Below are 18,163 nucleotides of genomic sequence, written 5' to 3'. Positions count from 1 at the left end.
TTTTTACAAATGGTATGAATATGAAATAAATGTTCTAAATGGCATATTTTGTGTGAGATGCTACCGGTGGCGTCTAAAATAAACCAAAATGCTCATTGTCCTCTATACCTCTAAAATCAGTCTTCTCTCCTTTTTTTCCAGAGCTGTAAACCTGTCAGTCGTATCTACTCCATCCTTGTAAAACACAATTTTCTTATTGATTTCAAATCCAGTTTTGCTGACGTTCATGTTTACTACCTGCACTCCTCATCTTTGTTGTTATTAACCCCTGACCCTGACATGGACTCACTGTGTGGATGTGAGTCCAGGTCTCCCTCAGATCATGGTTCTGTTTTAGGTCGGGTCTTTGGATCTATGAGGAGCTCTAGTGTACGCTGGGTTATGAAAGCTTGTCTGTTCAGCTTCTGCTTAAATTAAGATTCATGAGAGTAAAGCTTGTGAAATCCAAATTAAAACTGCACCTGGAATCAGCGGGGAAATGAAGTATTGATGAGTGGATCTAAGAAACAGATCTGACATTTTACAAATAAAAGGAAACTACTAAATAGATTCTATCAAAGGTCAAACATTTTAACCAGTTAGACTCATCCATCTAACATCCCTACAGTTACAGGAGTATTTTCATGAATTTGGGCTATTGCGATTTCCCCTTTTACAGGGTGGGGAAGCAAAATTTACAATATTTTGAGGCAGGGATTGAAAGACAGTGTATGACCAATTAGTTTATTGAAAGTCATGAGAATTTAAATCTTCAAATCATATTTTACTGCATTTCTAACGGTCTTGTTGTCTACCTCAAGTTCAATTGCCATTTTTCTCATGGATTTGGTTGGATCCTTTAGGATTTTGGATTTGAGAGCTTTAATAAAAGCTTTGGTACGTTTTTTGTTGCTTCCTCCACTTCCAGACTTTCTCGTAATAGTTTTGCTCATAGTCATTCTCTTCTTTACATTATAAACAGTCTTTATGGACACTCCAACTATTTTTGAAATCTCCTTTGGTGTGACGAGTGCATTCAGCAAATCACACACTCTTTGACGTTTGCTTTCCTGATTACTCATATGGGCAAAAGTTTCTGAAAAGGTATGGATAATAGTGTTAGGTATGATTATGACATCAATATATGTTTAGTTTCAAAACAACTGACATAGTGCCTGCTGAGAAAAAACAACTAAATGTTCATTGTAAATTTTGCTTCCCCACCCTGTAATAAATAAATCATTGTTTTTTAATAACTTCTTAACATCCACCAGGTCATCGGTGACCCATTTATGGGCTTTTATAACATTTGTTCCAACTGATGTAGCTTAAGTTGTGTCGTAGCCACATGTTAAAAACAGAAACTAGAAGATGTTTCCTTTCAGATTAAATCTAATACATGCATCTTGGCCTCACACTTCTTCTGTTATAACTTATGGGGATGAGAATAAAGTAAAAGTAAAGTACCAGGGTTAGGGTTCATGTTAGAAGGCATGTGTTTTACATCAAAAGGAATCACGCTCATTTCACAAAATGTCTGCTTATGCGTCGTCCAGGGGATCTGAAGGGTATTTTCGGTACAGAAACCGTTTTCCGACAGCTTTATGTTTCATTAGTCTCTAGATGTTTTGAACAACAGGCTTTGAGGAAATCAGTCAACAAGAAAGTCTGTACATGGTAGCAGTTGTTCAGATGTCAGTAGTCACGTTTACAGCCACAGGTTTATTTCATACTGTAGATCACAAGCTTTATCTGTTCATTTGATCTGTTTGGTAGGTATCATCATTCTGCTGGATATCAAGACAGGAAGTCAAAACCCACATTTCCCCCTAAATAATACCAACTGATAACAGAATAACATAGCTATGGTACAAAATAAAATTATTAGCAGCTGTGAGTATGTGCTCTGCAGTATTAATAACTCGGAGCATGTTGAAAATACATGTCCTAATAAACATTAAAAAAAAAAAGATAAGCAAAGACCCATTAAGACATATAATAATAACCAGTGTAAGTGAATACAAAATAAATTCTAGATATTTAGAACAATATAGCAGTGATGGATATAAATGAAAATAGCAGAAAAATAGTTTGTGCTATTCAGAGGAGGCAGAATCCAGGGAGTGATGGGGAGTGTTCGGTTCAGAATCAGAGGCGTGTTTTCCTGGGTCGGCGTTGAGGTGGGGAAGGGGGTGGGGGTTGGGGGGTTGGGGGAGGGAGTGGGGAGGGTTCGGTGTGGGGCGTCTGTGGCAGAATCATGGCATCAGTCCAGAAGGAGGATGTCTGGTGCCTCTTCTCTCACGTCTTGCTTGTTTTTCCTCCTGTTGTCACCTCCTCATCAGTCCTCCTCGTAGCCTCCTCATCAGGCCTGTCGGGACCGATGGAGCTGAGTGGATTTATGGCTCAGAGGAGACACCGAACTCATCTGAGGGTGTCTGTCTGGGTGGGGTTATGTTGCATAGTGATCGAAGCTCCCCAGGTACTCCAGAGCAGCCCGGTAGCACAGTTGGTACTGGTCCTAGTGCGAACAAAACAGAACAGACAAAACGGTCAGTCTGACTAATTTTCTTAAAGCAAATTTTCCACATGCAAGTTGAAAATATAGTAAGAAACTGGGAGGAAAATGCATAACCCCTGATCTGTGCAAAAATGTACTTTATACGTCATGTTTATGCTAAATTGAGGATGAGAACTCAAAATGGGTCATGGAGCTGTTGTGAGTGTTGCAAAGAAAATACCTCAGTAATAAAAGACAAAACATTATAAAAAAAAATTATATTAAAGATGTAATAAAACAAAAGTAATGTAAAGGACACAACCAGAAACAAATGATGTAAAAGAACTGGACATGCCAAAAAGGTGTAAAATATGCAACAAGAAGAAAACAAAAACAGTGTAAAAAATGTAATAAAACAAAAACAGTGTAAAAAAAAAAAAAAAAAAAAAAAGTAATAAAACAAAAAACAGTGTAAAAAATGTAATAAAACAAAAACAGTGTAAAACATGTAATAAAACAAAAACAGTGTAAAAAAAAAAAAAAAAAAAAAGTAATAAAACAAAAAACAGTGTAAAAAATGTAATAAAACAAAAACAGTGTAAAACATGTAATAAAACAAAAACAGTGTAAAAAAAAAGTAATAAAATAATAAACAGTGTAAAAATATGTGATAAAACAAAAATGCTGTAAAAATGTAATAAAACAAAAACAGTGGAAAAATGTGATGAAACAAAAACAGTGTAAAAATGTAACAAAACAAGAACATTGTAAAAAATATGTGATAAAACAAAAATGCAGTAAAAAAGTAATAAAACAAAAACAGTGTAAAACAGGTAATACAACAAAAACAGTGTTAAAAAAAGTAATAAAACAAAAAACAGTGTAAAAATATGTGATAAAACAAAAATGCTGTAAAAAAAAAAAGTAATAAAACAAAAACAGTGTAAAAATATGATGAAACAAAAACAGTGTAAAAATGTAGCAAAACAAAAACATTGTAAAAATATGCGATAAAACAAAAATGCTGTAAAAAAAAAAAAGTAATGAAACAAAAACACTGTAAAAATGTGATGAAGCAAAAACAGTGTAAAACTTGTAACAAAAACAAAGTAAAAGACATAACAAGAAAGAAATAATGTAAAAAAAAAAAAAAAACATGACAAAAAAGATGTAGAAGATGCAACAAGACACAAATTGCATCAAACATTTAACAACACAATAACAGTGTAAAGGACAAAACAAGACAAACATTGCATCAAAGACGTAATAAGACAAAAACATTGTATAAAATGCAACAAAATGAAAATTACATAAAAGGCACATTACAATAATGACATAAAAGATGCTACAAAACAAAAAACGGTGTAGTAAGTGTAACAAGACAAAACAATGTAACAAATAAAATAATAAATAAAAAGTTGGGTTAACAAAAATGTAACAACTTGATAAACAAGGTAAAAAATAGCAAAAATGTTGCAAAGGGTGTAAACGTGACAAAATGAGTATTTTCTATACATTTCTGTATGTTAACATTTGCATATTTTTTATGTGACAGTATTTTTAGAATTTCAAGTCATAAGAAGACATAAAATTCATTAGCTTCATAGCATAATTGTCAGTCATATTTTTTTCAGATCACAGCCGATGATGCAAAATAAAGTATAAAAATATGACTTAGGCAGTTATCCTATGAGGCAAATTTATTTTTGGGCCTTAACTATGTCACCAATAGAGAAGTGAAACTCTTTGGAAGGAAGTTCATTTCTGTCACCATTTTGTCAAAGCACATCATTATTTTGATCAAGTGATTATTCCCACATTCCCACCTTTTCAACCCTGCCTCTGTATGGGTGCTTCTATGGAACTGGTCCCTAAAAACAGGACATGGGGCTACAAATTCAAACCAGATGTAGACTAATGTTATGAAGCAAGTTTGGAGGCACTTTGGGTCTATTTTAAAAAGAAATATTTACTGAGATAAAAGAGAAACTATTTTTCAGATAAAACACATTTTTATATTACTTTTTTTTTCAGATTTTTATTTAGAAATATTGAGAAAAGTTCAATATACATTTAAATTACATTGTGGTCACATAACAAGTATGTGACCAATGACCAAACTTTCCATTCTCAACATTTCAGTTTTTCTTTTTTTTTTTTTTTGTTAATAAACAAAACAATGAAACAATGAACAATGGATGCATTGTTACATAAAGAAAACCCATACGAAACACCAAGAGACTTTGACCTCCTCTCTCTAAAGAAAAAAAAAAAAAGAAAAGTAGAATTAATTAATTACACTAAAAACAAAACAATTCCAGATACTTTGTCATTATATTGTCATTTCTTGTACATTTAGGGTTCCAACAGATTGTGTTTGGCAAGTGTAAACAAAAAATATCCACTTTGACCACAGATTGGAAAATTTGTTCATTTGTAATCGAAGGGAGAATTTTTATATTACTTTTTATACAAAAATCTGCATGTAACACGGCAAAAAGGACACGAAAATTACACGCTACTATTTTTTCATTTATCTTTTTATTCTCTCACACCGACATTTTGGGAATTGGAGTGATTATGCATGGCAGAGTGTTTCATAAAAATGACCGCTGTTGCAAAAACACTCACAATTTATTTGTGTTGAAATGGCCAGGTTCTGCATGTAACACGAGTGGACACGATGGGTTACACACAAAACCTGGAATGAGACTGTCAGTTTAAAAAAAACCTACATGTCTGGATTAGAAAAACCACTAGGATCATCAAATTTAACACACTGTCTTTATTTTTAGTGGTATATAAGACCATTTATAGCCATGTTTTTCAGATCAAATGCACTGACACCTAGGTAACTTTTGCTGTCCCAATTTTGGTCCTATTTTTGGCCCCGATATTTGATTAAAAAGTCATTAATTTCAGGATGGCTCAGAGAAAGAGTATATATATTTTTTGCATTTATCTGAGGTCATCATTAGGTACATCCTGGTGGAAATATGTCTAAATTTCTCTTTTATTATTGGGTATTAAAAGCTGGCAAAATATCAGATACCAAAATGAACCCAGTTTCATAGAAGCACCCAGATGTGAACAACCCAGTCCTAGAAAACAGTGGGTTATAGAGGCACGTTTAGACTGTTCAGCTGTGTTATGTTTAATGTCGATCCTACCTCTGTCTGCACCATGGCTGGCCTCTGAGTTCGGAGCGTCTTGACGGTCTGAAAGAGGTCGACCACTCCCTCGTACCTCATTCTCTCCAGGATGATGCTCAGGGTGATGAACACACCAGTCCGCCCAACACCAGCACTAACACACAAACACATGATTAAACTGATCTGAAGTCACCAAATGATACATACTTTCATAGACGTTCTTGGAAGGACACCGACAGCTGCTGGCGACTTTTAAGACACAACCTCGTCTTTTATATTATTCAGTATAAAAAGATGAAACCATGAGTCAATCAACAGGCGCGACATGTTTTAACCTTTCCATATATTCCTATACTGTCCCCTAGTGGAGACATATATTTGAATTTATGTGTTTGGTCTGCTCAGAACTACTGCAGTTTCCATTATTGCTCAAGACATGTTAATAGTTCATTTACTGTTGAAGCCTTGTTACTTATTTGTCCCTAAACCAGTGTTTCTGAACTGGGGACACCATTGGGGGGCGTTTGGAAGGAGAAAACTAAGAGGGGGCTTGTTGAGCCGCATTATGTAATAAATTCCCACTATATAATAAAAGTTTAAAATGTAATAAGAATGTCACGTCATCTTGTAATAAAGCCGCATTATGTAATAAACTGACGCATTTTGTAATAAACTACATCAACGCATTATATAGTAAATTCTGTAGTTAGTTATTACACTTTGAGAAATTTATTACAAAATGCACTTGACACATTTTTATTTAAAAAAAAATGTAATAACATGGTTCATTATGTAATAATCCAAATTAATATAATTTCAGAGCAGTTTAGAAGAAATTAGTCACAGGAGCTACAGGTAATGTAATCAGAACTTTAACCACACAGCTTAAAGATTAATTTAGCACATTACATTTTCCTGAAAATAAAAATGGTTCAAGTGCATTTTGTAATAAATTTCTCAAATTGTAATAACTTACTACATAATGCAAAAAAATTTACTACATAATGCATTGAGGTAGTTTATTACAAAATGCGTCAGTTTATTACATAATGCGGCTTTATTATAAGATGACATGACATTCTTATTATATTTTGAACTTTTATTACATAATGGGAATTTATTACATAATGCGGCTCAACAGGGCTGCTGAGACTGAAATGCGGGGCGTTAGCCTGTATAAGTATCAATATCAAGCAGCATGTTATTTCAGTGTGAAATTTCTATCAAACCCCCCCCCCCCCCCCCCATCCACAGTACATTGCGGCAACCCCCCCATGGTCGCAAGGGGGGCACTACCTATGCAACATACATAAGCTCTGTCAGATCCATTCACTTAATTCCCCACCCCCCGCTCAACAACTTGTTACGGGATGCTATAACGCACCCCCCCACTGCAAAATAAAAAAGTATTATTATTATTATTCTAAATTATTTTGGGGGTGGGTGGGGGGAGTGGCAGGGGCAGGAGGCACATGATGACATAAAGGGGAGTTTGTTCAAAAAAGGTTGAAAAACACTACCCTAAACGAATATCTGTCTGTAAGTATTGTCATGTAATAAGAAGTTTAAGAAGCTCTTTGTGTTGTTTCATACTTTACTTTAGTGAAAAAACAAAAGATTCTAATAGCGTTAGCATATATGGGAGTTTCAATGCATTTTAGCATCATGCTTATCACTAGCAATAACAAACTTTTTTTTTTTAAACTGTCGCTAACTAAATGAATGCTGTGTATATTTTACATAAGACAAAGCTATGATACGTTGTGTTACATACTTCTACACATTCTTTGTTCGGAAAAAATTATACATAATTGTAACATGCATTTTGTTTTTGTAGTTTTACAGTCAACACAGTAAATGTCCAAAACAGCAAGAGGCTTTGTGGGTGTTTATTGGAGCACTCTTATCTATCTGTGCAGGTGCTTATCAAACTCTAGTGAAGGCAGAGTAGTTTCAACAGCTTCCTTGCATCATTCGAGAAATTATTGGATGTTCAGGTTTTAACAGCAAACATGTGAGTTTCAGTCAGACTCTGTGAGCAGTTTCTGTCTTTAGGTGAAAGGGTGTTACCTGCAGTGCACAGTGATCGGTCCGTCTTGCCCAAACTGCTCTTTAGTTTTATGAACTTGTCCAATGAAGTCGATGAAACCCTCTCCAGTTTTTGGCACTCCTTGTTCAGGCCAGTCAGTGAACTGGAACTGTCTGATGGTCCTCGACTGGCCGTCCTGACAGATATACACAGTAAATGTATATAAATAAATGACCGACATGCATTATTTCTATGGGATGGAGCAGGGAATAAAAGATCCAAAGGAGTGAGATAAATCATGTATCAATGCAACTATTGAAGGAGAGAAGGAATGCCAAAAATATAGAACAACTACTATAAGGAAATAATTTTAAAAAATAATGAGAAAATGTAAAAAGACGTACAATAAAAAAGTCTGGTATTTTGAGGCAAGTATGTCCCTAAAATGCTCAGAAAGAAATCAACAAAGTAAACTGTATGTATTGTCAAATACTGAAACCATTTTATGGTGAAGTCATGACATTTAATTATAACCCTAAATACAACCTATAACAATAAAATATACAACTGTACCTACAAAAATATGTAGAGGCATTCTGGTTAAGTTCTTTTATGGTTCTTATTGCCTTTAACACTTGCACATAAAGTTGGGATAAAATATTTTCCCACGTCATGGAATAATTGTGACAAAGCGATTTATTCTTGATAGATAAAGTGTAACTGGGACTCAGTATGTAATCATTGCACCTGGTCAAAGGTGATTATTAATGTGCATTAATAGGAATAAAAAGAGGAATGAGTCTGAAAACCAAATTATTCCAACAGTGTATAAAGTGACCAAACTCTGCAGCTAATATGTTGGAGATGATCTGGAGATGAGCTGCACACCTTCAATTAATGGGTGTTAACTTTAATTTATTAAGGTAAAGTTCGTTATGTAGTCCCCAACAAGGTTATTATCGTTAACGAAAACTAACGAAATGACGAAAACTAGAATTGTGAAAACATTTTCGTTAACTGAAATAAATAAAAACTATAATTAAAAGGAAAAAAACGATAACTAACTGAAACTGTATTGTGTGCTTACAAAACTAACTAAAACGGATAAAAATAACAGCTAAAATTCCCCTGGTTTTTGTCTTTGTCAATGTCAGATTGATATGAAATCGATTTATTTCCCTCAAGCAATTTTAGCTGTCCGTCACTTCTCGTCACTTGTGGTTTAGAGTCGTCTTCTCGTCTCCACTCTACCTGGAAACATGGAGACTAAAGTTGGGAGAAAGCAGCAGAGTCCTGTCTGGGATTTATTTGAATACGATGGAGAAGAAGAGAAAAGATATTAAAAAAATAAAAACTAAAACTATACTAAAACTAAGCATTTAGAAATAACAAAAGATAATAAAAACTAGCAAACCTGCGCTAAAAACTAATTAAAACTAACTGAATTAAAGAGAAAAAAAAGTCAAAACTAAATAAAACTAAACTATAATGAAAAATCCAAAACTATCATAACCTTGGTCCCCAACAGCTGGTACGACATCAGCATCAGTCAGACAATATGCTGAGGATTTTCACCACTTTCACCCAAAAAGCACTGACCTGTGTTGTCATGGTGGAGTCGTATTATGCTGTTCACAGCTCAAAAAACACACATTTTGCAAGGCAAAATGCAAAATCTTGGCAGCTATGAGGTCATTTCAGGAATCGCAACCAGTAATGTGCAGTAATAAGCTAAAATGGTCCAAAATATAATGTAATACGTCTGAAAGAAACAGAGTTATTTGGCAGATCTGACTTGGGCTAAACTCATAATGACACCAGTGGTCTTTAATTGCTGCTATGGAGAAGCAGAATTACTCAGGATATTTGTGCGGAAATCAGCAGCACAAACACAGGGGACACTAGTCTGTACCAACATGCATATGATATATTATTAGAAAAATATAAATGAAATATGTAAATGCATATTTGGTTTGTTGGTCAGGTTTTGGGAGGATGTTAGCTCCATACTCCCAGCTCAACTAATCCAGACACAGATGGATTAGAAGCCTCTGCCTGTGATGAAAACGCCTCGATGCCATCTTAAATGCACTCTGCTATAGAAACAGACAGTTGAACTGCTGCCACTTTGCTGCTGTTGTGTGGAACAGCAGGAGAACCTGAGCTGAGGAGAACCTACCCGGGCGTCGGTGACTTTGAACTCTCTCAGGATGTACTGAGGCATGTTGTACTCAGCCATGGGATCCACAACAAAGTACTGGTAGCGTGCAGAGCGCTCAGCGGGCCAGTACTGATGGCACTTTTCCTAAAGAATGGAGACAGAGATTTATCACAACATGTGGTTTGTGTAATAAACAGTTCATACAGCTTCACACTTTCTCAGATTTTACTCCAATAGCAGCCACTCACACCTTGGTGAAGTGTAAACCTCATCTGTACTGTCTAACATACTGCAATATTTATGGAAATATATATGGGTGCTTCTATGAAACTGGTCCCTAAAAACAGGACTAATATAGACTAATGCAGACTAATGTTATGAAGCAAGTTTGAAAGCACTTTGGGTCTATTTTAAAAATAAATATTCACTGAGGTAAAAGAAAAACTATTTTTCAGATAAAACACTTTTTTTAAAAAAAATTTTATATACAAAAATCTGCGTGTAACATGGTAAAAAGGACATGAAATTATGTGCTACTATTTTTTCGAATATCTTTTTATTCTCTCACAGGTACATTTTGGGAATCAAAGTAAATATTCAAGGCAGAGTGTTTCACAAAAATGGCCGCTGCTGCAAAATCACTCACGATTTATGTGTTTAAATGGGAAGGTTCTGCATGTAACGCCAGTGGACACAAAGGGTTACACACAAAACCTGGAATGAGAGTGCTGATTCATGAAAAACCCACATGTCTGGATTAGAAAAAAACACTAGGATTCTCAAATTTAACACACTGTCTTTATTTATAGCGGTATATAAGACCATTTCAAGCCATGTTTTCCAGATCAAATGCACTGACACCTAGGTAGCTTTTCCTGTCCCAATTTTGGTCCCAATTTGGGCCCAATATTTGATTAAAAATTCATTAATTTTAGGATAGCTCAGAACAAGAGTATAATTTTTTTTTTTTCATTTATCTGAGGTCATCATTAGGTATATCCCGAGGGGAAATATGTCTACATTTCTCTTTTATTATTGGGTCTAAAAAGCTGGCAAAGTGTCAGATACCAAAATAAACCCAGTTTCATAGAAGCACCCAAATATATATGTAACAGAGTCTTATTACTAGTATTGTTTTTTGTCTAGTTTTTTTTATACTATCTTCATACATGAACATTTTCTTACACTTTATCCTGTTGCTGCCTTAACCAGTGAATTTCCCCATTGTGGGATCAATAAAATCTTATCTTAAGTTAACATACCTTAGTTTACTTTTTATCTTGGTTATATCTGATATGGGTTAACACTGAACAAGAGCATGGCAAATGTGACCTGCATTAATATTATAAATGTCAGTGATTATTAGTTAAATATTTGAGACATGCATTAAATACATTATGATATTGTCCATCTTGTTACTGAAGGTGACAGGATGTGCCCTGATGAGTTTGGTTTGGTCAGTGAAAATCCTGACACACTGATGTGGTCTAATTCACTGCAGTACAAGTTTACCTTCAGGGATTTGTAGAAGAAAGACTTTGTAGGAAAAAGGCTGGAGCTTATGAAACTTCAATTTTCAGTCTCAGTTTCAAAAGGTTCCAGGTTTTTAGGCATCAAAATAAAACATGGTTAGGTTTTGGTGCCAGAGTGAAAGGATTAAGATATAAAAGGATCAGTGTTTGCCTTACAGACTCTATTACAACTGCCCTTTGAGTCTAAATTTTGTCCATATGCAATCATCACTTATTTCAAGAAGCTTTCATGGAAAAACAGCTTTTCTGAATTAGTGCATAATCATTTAACTGCACGTTGATAGATAGATTAGCAATTAAGATGCATTTAAGGAATACTATTAAATGGGCGACAGTGGTGCAGTGGTTAACATGGTCGCCTCATATCTGAAGCCCTTCTGTGTGGACTTCTCATGTTCTCCCTGCAGAGAACAGGCCGGGTACTTCAGCTTGTTGTATGTGTTTGGAACATTTTGCGTCTGCACCATTGGAAACCCATAACTTCCATCATTCCCAATTAAGACTTTAACAGACAGGTTGTTTGTTTTACTATAACGGTCATTATAATGGTACTGATTTTCATTCATCTTACAACTAACTGTGACTTCATATTCATGATATCAGAGGAGGAGTGGAGTATTACCCGTCCCATCTCACGCAGCTTAGTGAGCATGACCACGATGGTGGAGTTGTTCTCCCACAGCATTCTCCAGAAGTCCTCTGTGGTCTCGGCTAACGGGCCCTGGGTTGCGATGTACGCTTTCTGCTGCCTGCAAATTGGAACAGAAACATGGCTGTGTTTATTCCTCAGGGTTCTGACAGCGGTACTGTAATTTGGTTTCCATTTCAGCTTTCCCTTCTTCAGCTCCAGCTTCAGCTCTGGTGCCAAATTTCATTTTTCTGTAATAAACATATGGGTAAGAGTAGATAAATAATATCCATGACGCTGTGGCGCCCTCACACTGGCTTAAGTTCAGGTGATTGAATCAGGCTGATTTCACTAGATTTTTCTTCAAGTGTGTGTGCACTGGTGCATAAAAGTGCCCATTACAACAGGAGAAGCACAGCAATACAGTGTGTAAGGCATCTGAATAATGTGCCTCAGACAATAACAAGCACTCCTACCAAACCTATCCACTCCCTCTGAACCCTTTATGGGTCAAGTGACTATTTTTGGTCATTTCCACATACATTACAAGACAATGACATCACCAATTACAGTGAGGACAGTGAGTCAACAATCTCAGGTCCAATGTGGTCTACAGGGTCTGTAAGGTTCACCTCTGCATGAACAGTGAGTGTACCTGCTTTGTTAGGTACCATGAAGGAATGGTACTAATGTTTAGGTTTAGGTTAGTTTATTTCAGACACAGACATAATACAAAACATATGGAACAAAAATAAAAATAATAATAATAATAAACAATACACAAATAAAAAATCTAACAACAGAAAAATAATAATGATAAACAATACACAAAAAAAATCAAATAATAGAAAAAAAATGAACAACTGTTGTGCCTGAAAGGGAGTAGGAAGAAGCCACTGCTTATCCAGTCCTATCCCCTAATTCCATTCCTCAGACTGTTAGTGCTGAATCACTTGATATACAACATAAGATTGTGATTATCTATAAACACACCCCTACCAACCTGTACCCCATACAGTCACATGCACTTCTACATACACACAGGAATGATGTTCAAAGGGATAATGTGGATGTGGACAGGTGTCTGGATCAGCACTTATGTTGGTCTAATGTTCTAAAAGTGATGTTCTTTTCACGTTACATGGGTTTTTTTCTTGTACTTGTTTATATATACTTCTTGGATTTTATTTATTTTTTGCTACTTATGAGTAAGTTACCAAATACGGTAACTTCATTGACCTTGATTTTTCTACACAACAAGAAAAAAATGTGAAAAATTTCACAAAAGTAATACATCCTTGTTATGTCCTCCAATAACACACTAAGGCTTGAAATTTTTAATTTCAGTGTATTTCTATGAGTGCCTTGTAAAGGGTTAAATGTACAGCTGATACAGAAAAAGCAGAGCATTAAAATACACATTAAAATACATTTAATTCTGATAGGTCAATGATGGCATTTCATGGTCTGTTTCTTCTCCATAACAGGCTGTTTCTATCAATAAAAAGCCGTTCATATACTCTTTGCAAACCAGCCATTGTAGATAACAGTTTTATCTAAAGGAAGCAATAAAATTATTCTCAAATAAACTAATAATTTTCATATAAACCTGCTTATCAGTCCCCTTTCAGCCTTGGAGGGATATATATATATATCTATATCTATCTATATATATCTATGTCTATCTATATCTATATATATATCTATATATCTATATCTATATCTATCTATCTATCTATCTATATATATATATATATATATATATATATATATATATATATATATATATATATATATGATGTAGGTTCTGAACAGAGAACACTCTTCACTTAATAGGCACATAGAAAACTTTCTTATCAGCATGTTAGCTTGAGATTAATTTTACAGCACTGGATATCTTTGTCATCCATCCAGTCATTGGATATCACATGACCTAGGTATTTAATTTCCTCACATACATCAAGAGGACTGTCAGACAAATAAAGTGTACAAGTAATAGTCTTTATGTCCGTTAATAGCTTTAGTGGTACATATTTTATAAGTAAACCTGTGATCTCTTAGGTTTTTCATTCATCAGCTAAGGAGACTCACATCCACCAACAAAAATGTTTTTTATATTGTTCATGGTTTTTATTGTTTAAAAAAAAATGCTGCAGTAAAGCAATTTGAAATGATTACAGAAGTATCTGGGGACCTGCAGTACAAGAGTAATGTTTGCTCATAACAATTTGTTTTTATAGAATTAAAAACAAAAAAATAAACAGATATCGTTAGAATAATAGCATGTAATTGTTAGAAATGCAGTGAAAGAACAGCAAAACAAAGAATACATCACATCCTCAGGAGAGACTCTTAGTCCTAGACTACTTCCTACAAAGTTCTGCACATTTCATTTTTCAACATTGACATTATTTGTAAATAAAAGTTAAAATTCTCTGCTTAATTGAGAAACGTCGCATCATGAACTGAACTGAAACAGTTATATAGTGAAATATTCAGAAAAAAGAGTTGGAAAGTATTTACCCTGGGTGAATGTAAACTTAAAACATCTGCATTACTATAAAGTACAGTCATACTCATTTTAAACATTATGAGTCTACATTATGTGTATTCTGTAAAATACACTGCTTCAGTTTAGCTGGAATTAACTTTTACTACAGCGATTAATACTTTCTAATTCCAGTCTGTGATTTTCCACAGCAGCAGAGTGAAGCCCTCGTCTTAAATATTTAATATTACACACCCCCTTAAAATAAATTTGATGAGTCAACTGTGGGTAATGAGTGCACTGATATTTAAAGGCTTTTCCTTGAACACAGAACCTTTTTAACAGCACTGTTAAAATGACAGATGCTGTCCCAGCTGCTCAGCCTCCTCTGGGCCATGCTCTGGAGTAGGAACATGAGTCGGACACTAGGGGGCAGTGCTGATGCGTTCAATGGGTGAAATGGGTGTCGCCGGCAGTGGAGTGCACCCACTGCTTCTGTTATCTGTCCACATCAGTGCTCTAACATCTGTGTGTGCCAGTGATGGCTGCAGGCTCTGTTGTTTTTGGTTCTGTGTCCTGCTCTCAGGTTTACCCCTGCGCAACAACCACACAAACTATTATTTGAATATAATATAAAAAACAAATAAACTTAGTAACCAAATCTGCAGGGTTTGCTGGAACTAAAGCTCCTCTGGCTTTACCTTTTTATTTAAGCTCACTGCTGCTCAGTGATCAGAGGAAAACAGTGACTAGCAGCCGTTGTGTGCTGTCAGATCCCTCATGTGGAGGCAAATGGGAAAACTGCATCACTGGCACTGCTGACCTCTGTGCATTCAAGCAAACAAATGCTTTGGTGCTAATGAGAAGCAAAAACTTTCTTTAACAACTAATGTTTCTGTAGCCTGATTAATTACAAAAATAAATCTCCTCCTAAAAAATTAAAGGTTTGGTGTTAATCTTCCAGTGGTGAAAGTTCAGGCTGGATGAATACCACCCCCCATTCCCTATGGTGGCTGCAAAAAGTCCTTCTCAGAGTAAATGTTTGTTTTGCTGTTTGGACTTTTTCGTTAGGGGATACTAATGGGTTCAGGGTAAAACCTAATAGATGATGTTAATGTATTGTACAGTTGGAATGCACGTAAATTAAACCAGAAATAAGTAGAAGTCTGTTATATGCTCGTGTAGAAACATGGCTTTTCTGTGGAGGCGACCAGCTCTATTTATACTCAGTGCCAATGAAAACGCAACACTTGAATGTGTTTTATTGTTCCTGAGCTGCATCAATATGTTTAAGTTTCACCTGTATAAAATAATCCCAAACAATTTCTTAACAACCTGAGACGGGTTGAGCTATTGTTACGCTTGAATGAACTTGTCTGCATTCATAAGACTTGTTTTTCTCATTGCTCGGCAATGAACTACTCAACTTAATGAATTGTGGTCAGTTAAGGAGTGGTCATGTTCTGTATATAAAGGCAAGCTGAAAAGCACGAAAATCATTTGCAATAACTCAGCGATGCCTAGACGACATGTGACCAAAGATGCCATGCTACGGGGCTCCTGGAGGCCGGAATCTCTGCTCGGCAGGTGGCGCGCCGTTTTGGATGCAATGTGTCCACCATAGTCAGGATGCAACAGAGGCATGAAGAAACTGGCTCAACTGCAGACAGACCTCGCCCTGGACGAGCACGTGTGACCACACCACAGCAGGATCGCTACACTGAGCTGCAGCACCTCCGGGACCGCTTTGTGACTTTTGGTTTTGGGGGTCCTTGAGTTTCTTTCTTTATCCTTATTTTTTGTCAACAAATTTGATGTGATTTTTTATTTTTACTGTATAGAAATGGCCTATGATTAATTCCAAAGAGCTTATGGAATAAAAATCCTCATCAATTTCAAAAAATATAAGAATCTTCAAATGTTGCGTTTTCATTGGCACTGAGTATATCTAAATAGCATATTCTAAGGAAACAAAAACACATTGGTTCTTATTTTTGTGTGATTAGACACTTAATGAAAACATAACTATGAATATTATATGAAATTTCTGCTGTTCAGTCCTCAAGAATCTTACATGCAGGATCTTTAAGTTAAAGTACAGTGGTGGAAAAAGGTTTTTGGACACCCCATGCATTTCTCATATATAACATTAAGAATCACTCTGATGTTATTGTTCAATTCTCCAAACCCACATGCTCCCCTCTGCACATGCTCAGTTCTGTCATGGTCAAAACTGGACGTTTCAGCAAGGGTTAGTGTGTTGAAACTATCAATAATTTAGTTTTGTTTTAATTTTTTTTTTTTTTTTTGTTAACAACAAACTAATGATTTTTCCACAGATATTTCATAATATTTGAGATTGTGTAAAATTTTACATTTCCTACTACTGTATGTTCTCTTATAAAAGACACTATAGAAAATACCATCAACACATGTTTTTCTATGTGGGGATGTCAATAACTAAAAAAAAAGGTGGTGCATCATGAGTGCAATGTGTTGATGTGTCCGTACATGTAGAACAATAAGGGGACTGCAATGCTCACAGAACTAACACGATAAGCAAACAAAAGTGTAACAATCGAACAGCAATGAACAACAAACAGCAATAAAGTGGCACCATGTATGAAGAGCTGCAGAAATACATGTTCAACAAATGCTTTAACAAACGGTAGAAGAGCTTGAAATGTTACATGATCCCAATCAGGAATGGAATCATCTAATCTAGTCATTAAAGTTTATTTTATTATTTTTACAATTTCATGACAGACCAAAAACAGGTCAATCAGTTACTTTTATTTATTTATGTGTTAGTAGAAATGCCAAAACAAAAGCTGGCTCACATTAAAAAATTCTCTGTGATTTCCTAAAATGTCTATTGTAGGTGTAAGCATACAAACAGGAGGACAGAACGACTTGGTTGGGGGGTATTTTCAGGTGCAGCTTAATCCACATTTGCTCTGGTGAATACTTCCTGCAGCAGGACGATGTATGTGAAGCCAAACAAACAGCAGTGTTTGTGAGCGTGGTAATGAAGGAACATGTCACCCATTGTAATGGTGTGAGTCACTGATGGGGATTAATCATTTTTGGACAACAATGGAGCTGTATGACACAAAGGACGAACGCACATCAGGCAGATACACAAATGCATTAATGTTCGAGGGATTAATGTGTATGAGATTTACTGACAATAAGAAAAATATAGAACAGAAACAAAACTACGATTAAATGATGAATTAAAATATAGCTTTAGTACTGTAGATGCGTTTACTTATCTACAAACAAATTAAAAGCCAAACAATAAAAAGTCATTGTAAGATGTTGGGCCATGATTTTTACTGATTTCTCTACTCTACTGGATGAGTAAAAACAACTCTAGTAAAATAGATCTGGTCATTTGGTGCTGCCAAACATGTTAACCCACGTCACATGTGATAATTTCAGTCGCCATTTTCACTCCTACTGAGGCTTTCCTTTCATTTGACACTTGTCTGTAGTTTCTATTGAAGTACCAAATGAATCTGACAAAAATCTAAACGTCTATCCAACTTCTATGACTATACTATTCTATGTTGTGACATAATTCTTATCAGTCCCATTGATTGTGTATAAAAAGAGGACGTAGCCACTGTCATGTCGTTAATTGTTTTGTGGATGTACTTTAAAACCTCAGTCGTCTTTACTGTGTTGAAGGAGT

The 18,163-nt window shown here is 35.3% G+C and overlaps 1 protein-coding gene across 8 annotated transcripts in view; it reads right to left on the bottom strand.

Annotated features, from left to right (window-relative positions):
- Window positions 1–1,666: 1,666 nt before the first annotated feature.
- The window catches only part of ptprfa (protein tyrosine phosphatase receptor type Fa), a 563,163-nt gene continuing 546,666 nt past the window's right edge, over window positions 1,667–18,163 (bottom strand). For all 8 annotated transcript variants that reach the window (XM_030132451.1, XM_030132452.1, XM_030132453.1 and 5 more), the window contains 5 exons: window positions 11,973–12,099; window positions 9,837–9,962; window positions 7,699–7,853; window positions 5,647–5,782; window positions 1,667–2,497 (listed from right to left, as the gene is read on the bottom strand). In XM_030132451.1, coding sequence (XP_029988311.1) covers window positions 2,429–2,497; window positions 5,647–5,782; window positions 7,699–7,853; window positions 9,837–9,962; window positions 11,973–12,099 — 613 coding nt within the window. In that variant the 3' untranslated portion in view covers window positions 1,667–2,428. The remainder of the gene's footprint in view (window positions 2,498–5,646; window positions 5,783–7,698; window positions 7,854–9,836; window positions 9,963–11,972; window positions 12,100–18,163) is intronic.

The sequence above is a fragment of the Sphaeramia orbicularis genome, chromosome 4 (assembly GCF_902148855.1).
Source record: "Sphaeramia orbicularis chromosome 4, fSphaOr1.1, whole genome shotgun sequence".
Classification (NCBI taxonomy): domain Eukaryota; kingdom Metazoa; phylum Chordata; class Actinopteri; order Kurtiformes; family Apogonidae; genus Sphaeramia; species Sphaeramia orbicularis.
Note: the sequence above shows the minus strand (reverse complement) of the source record. Positions and strands in the feature narration are given on the sequence as shown.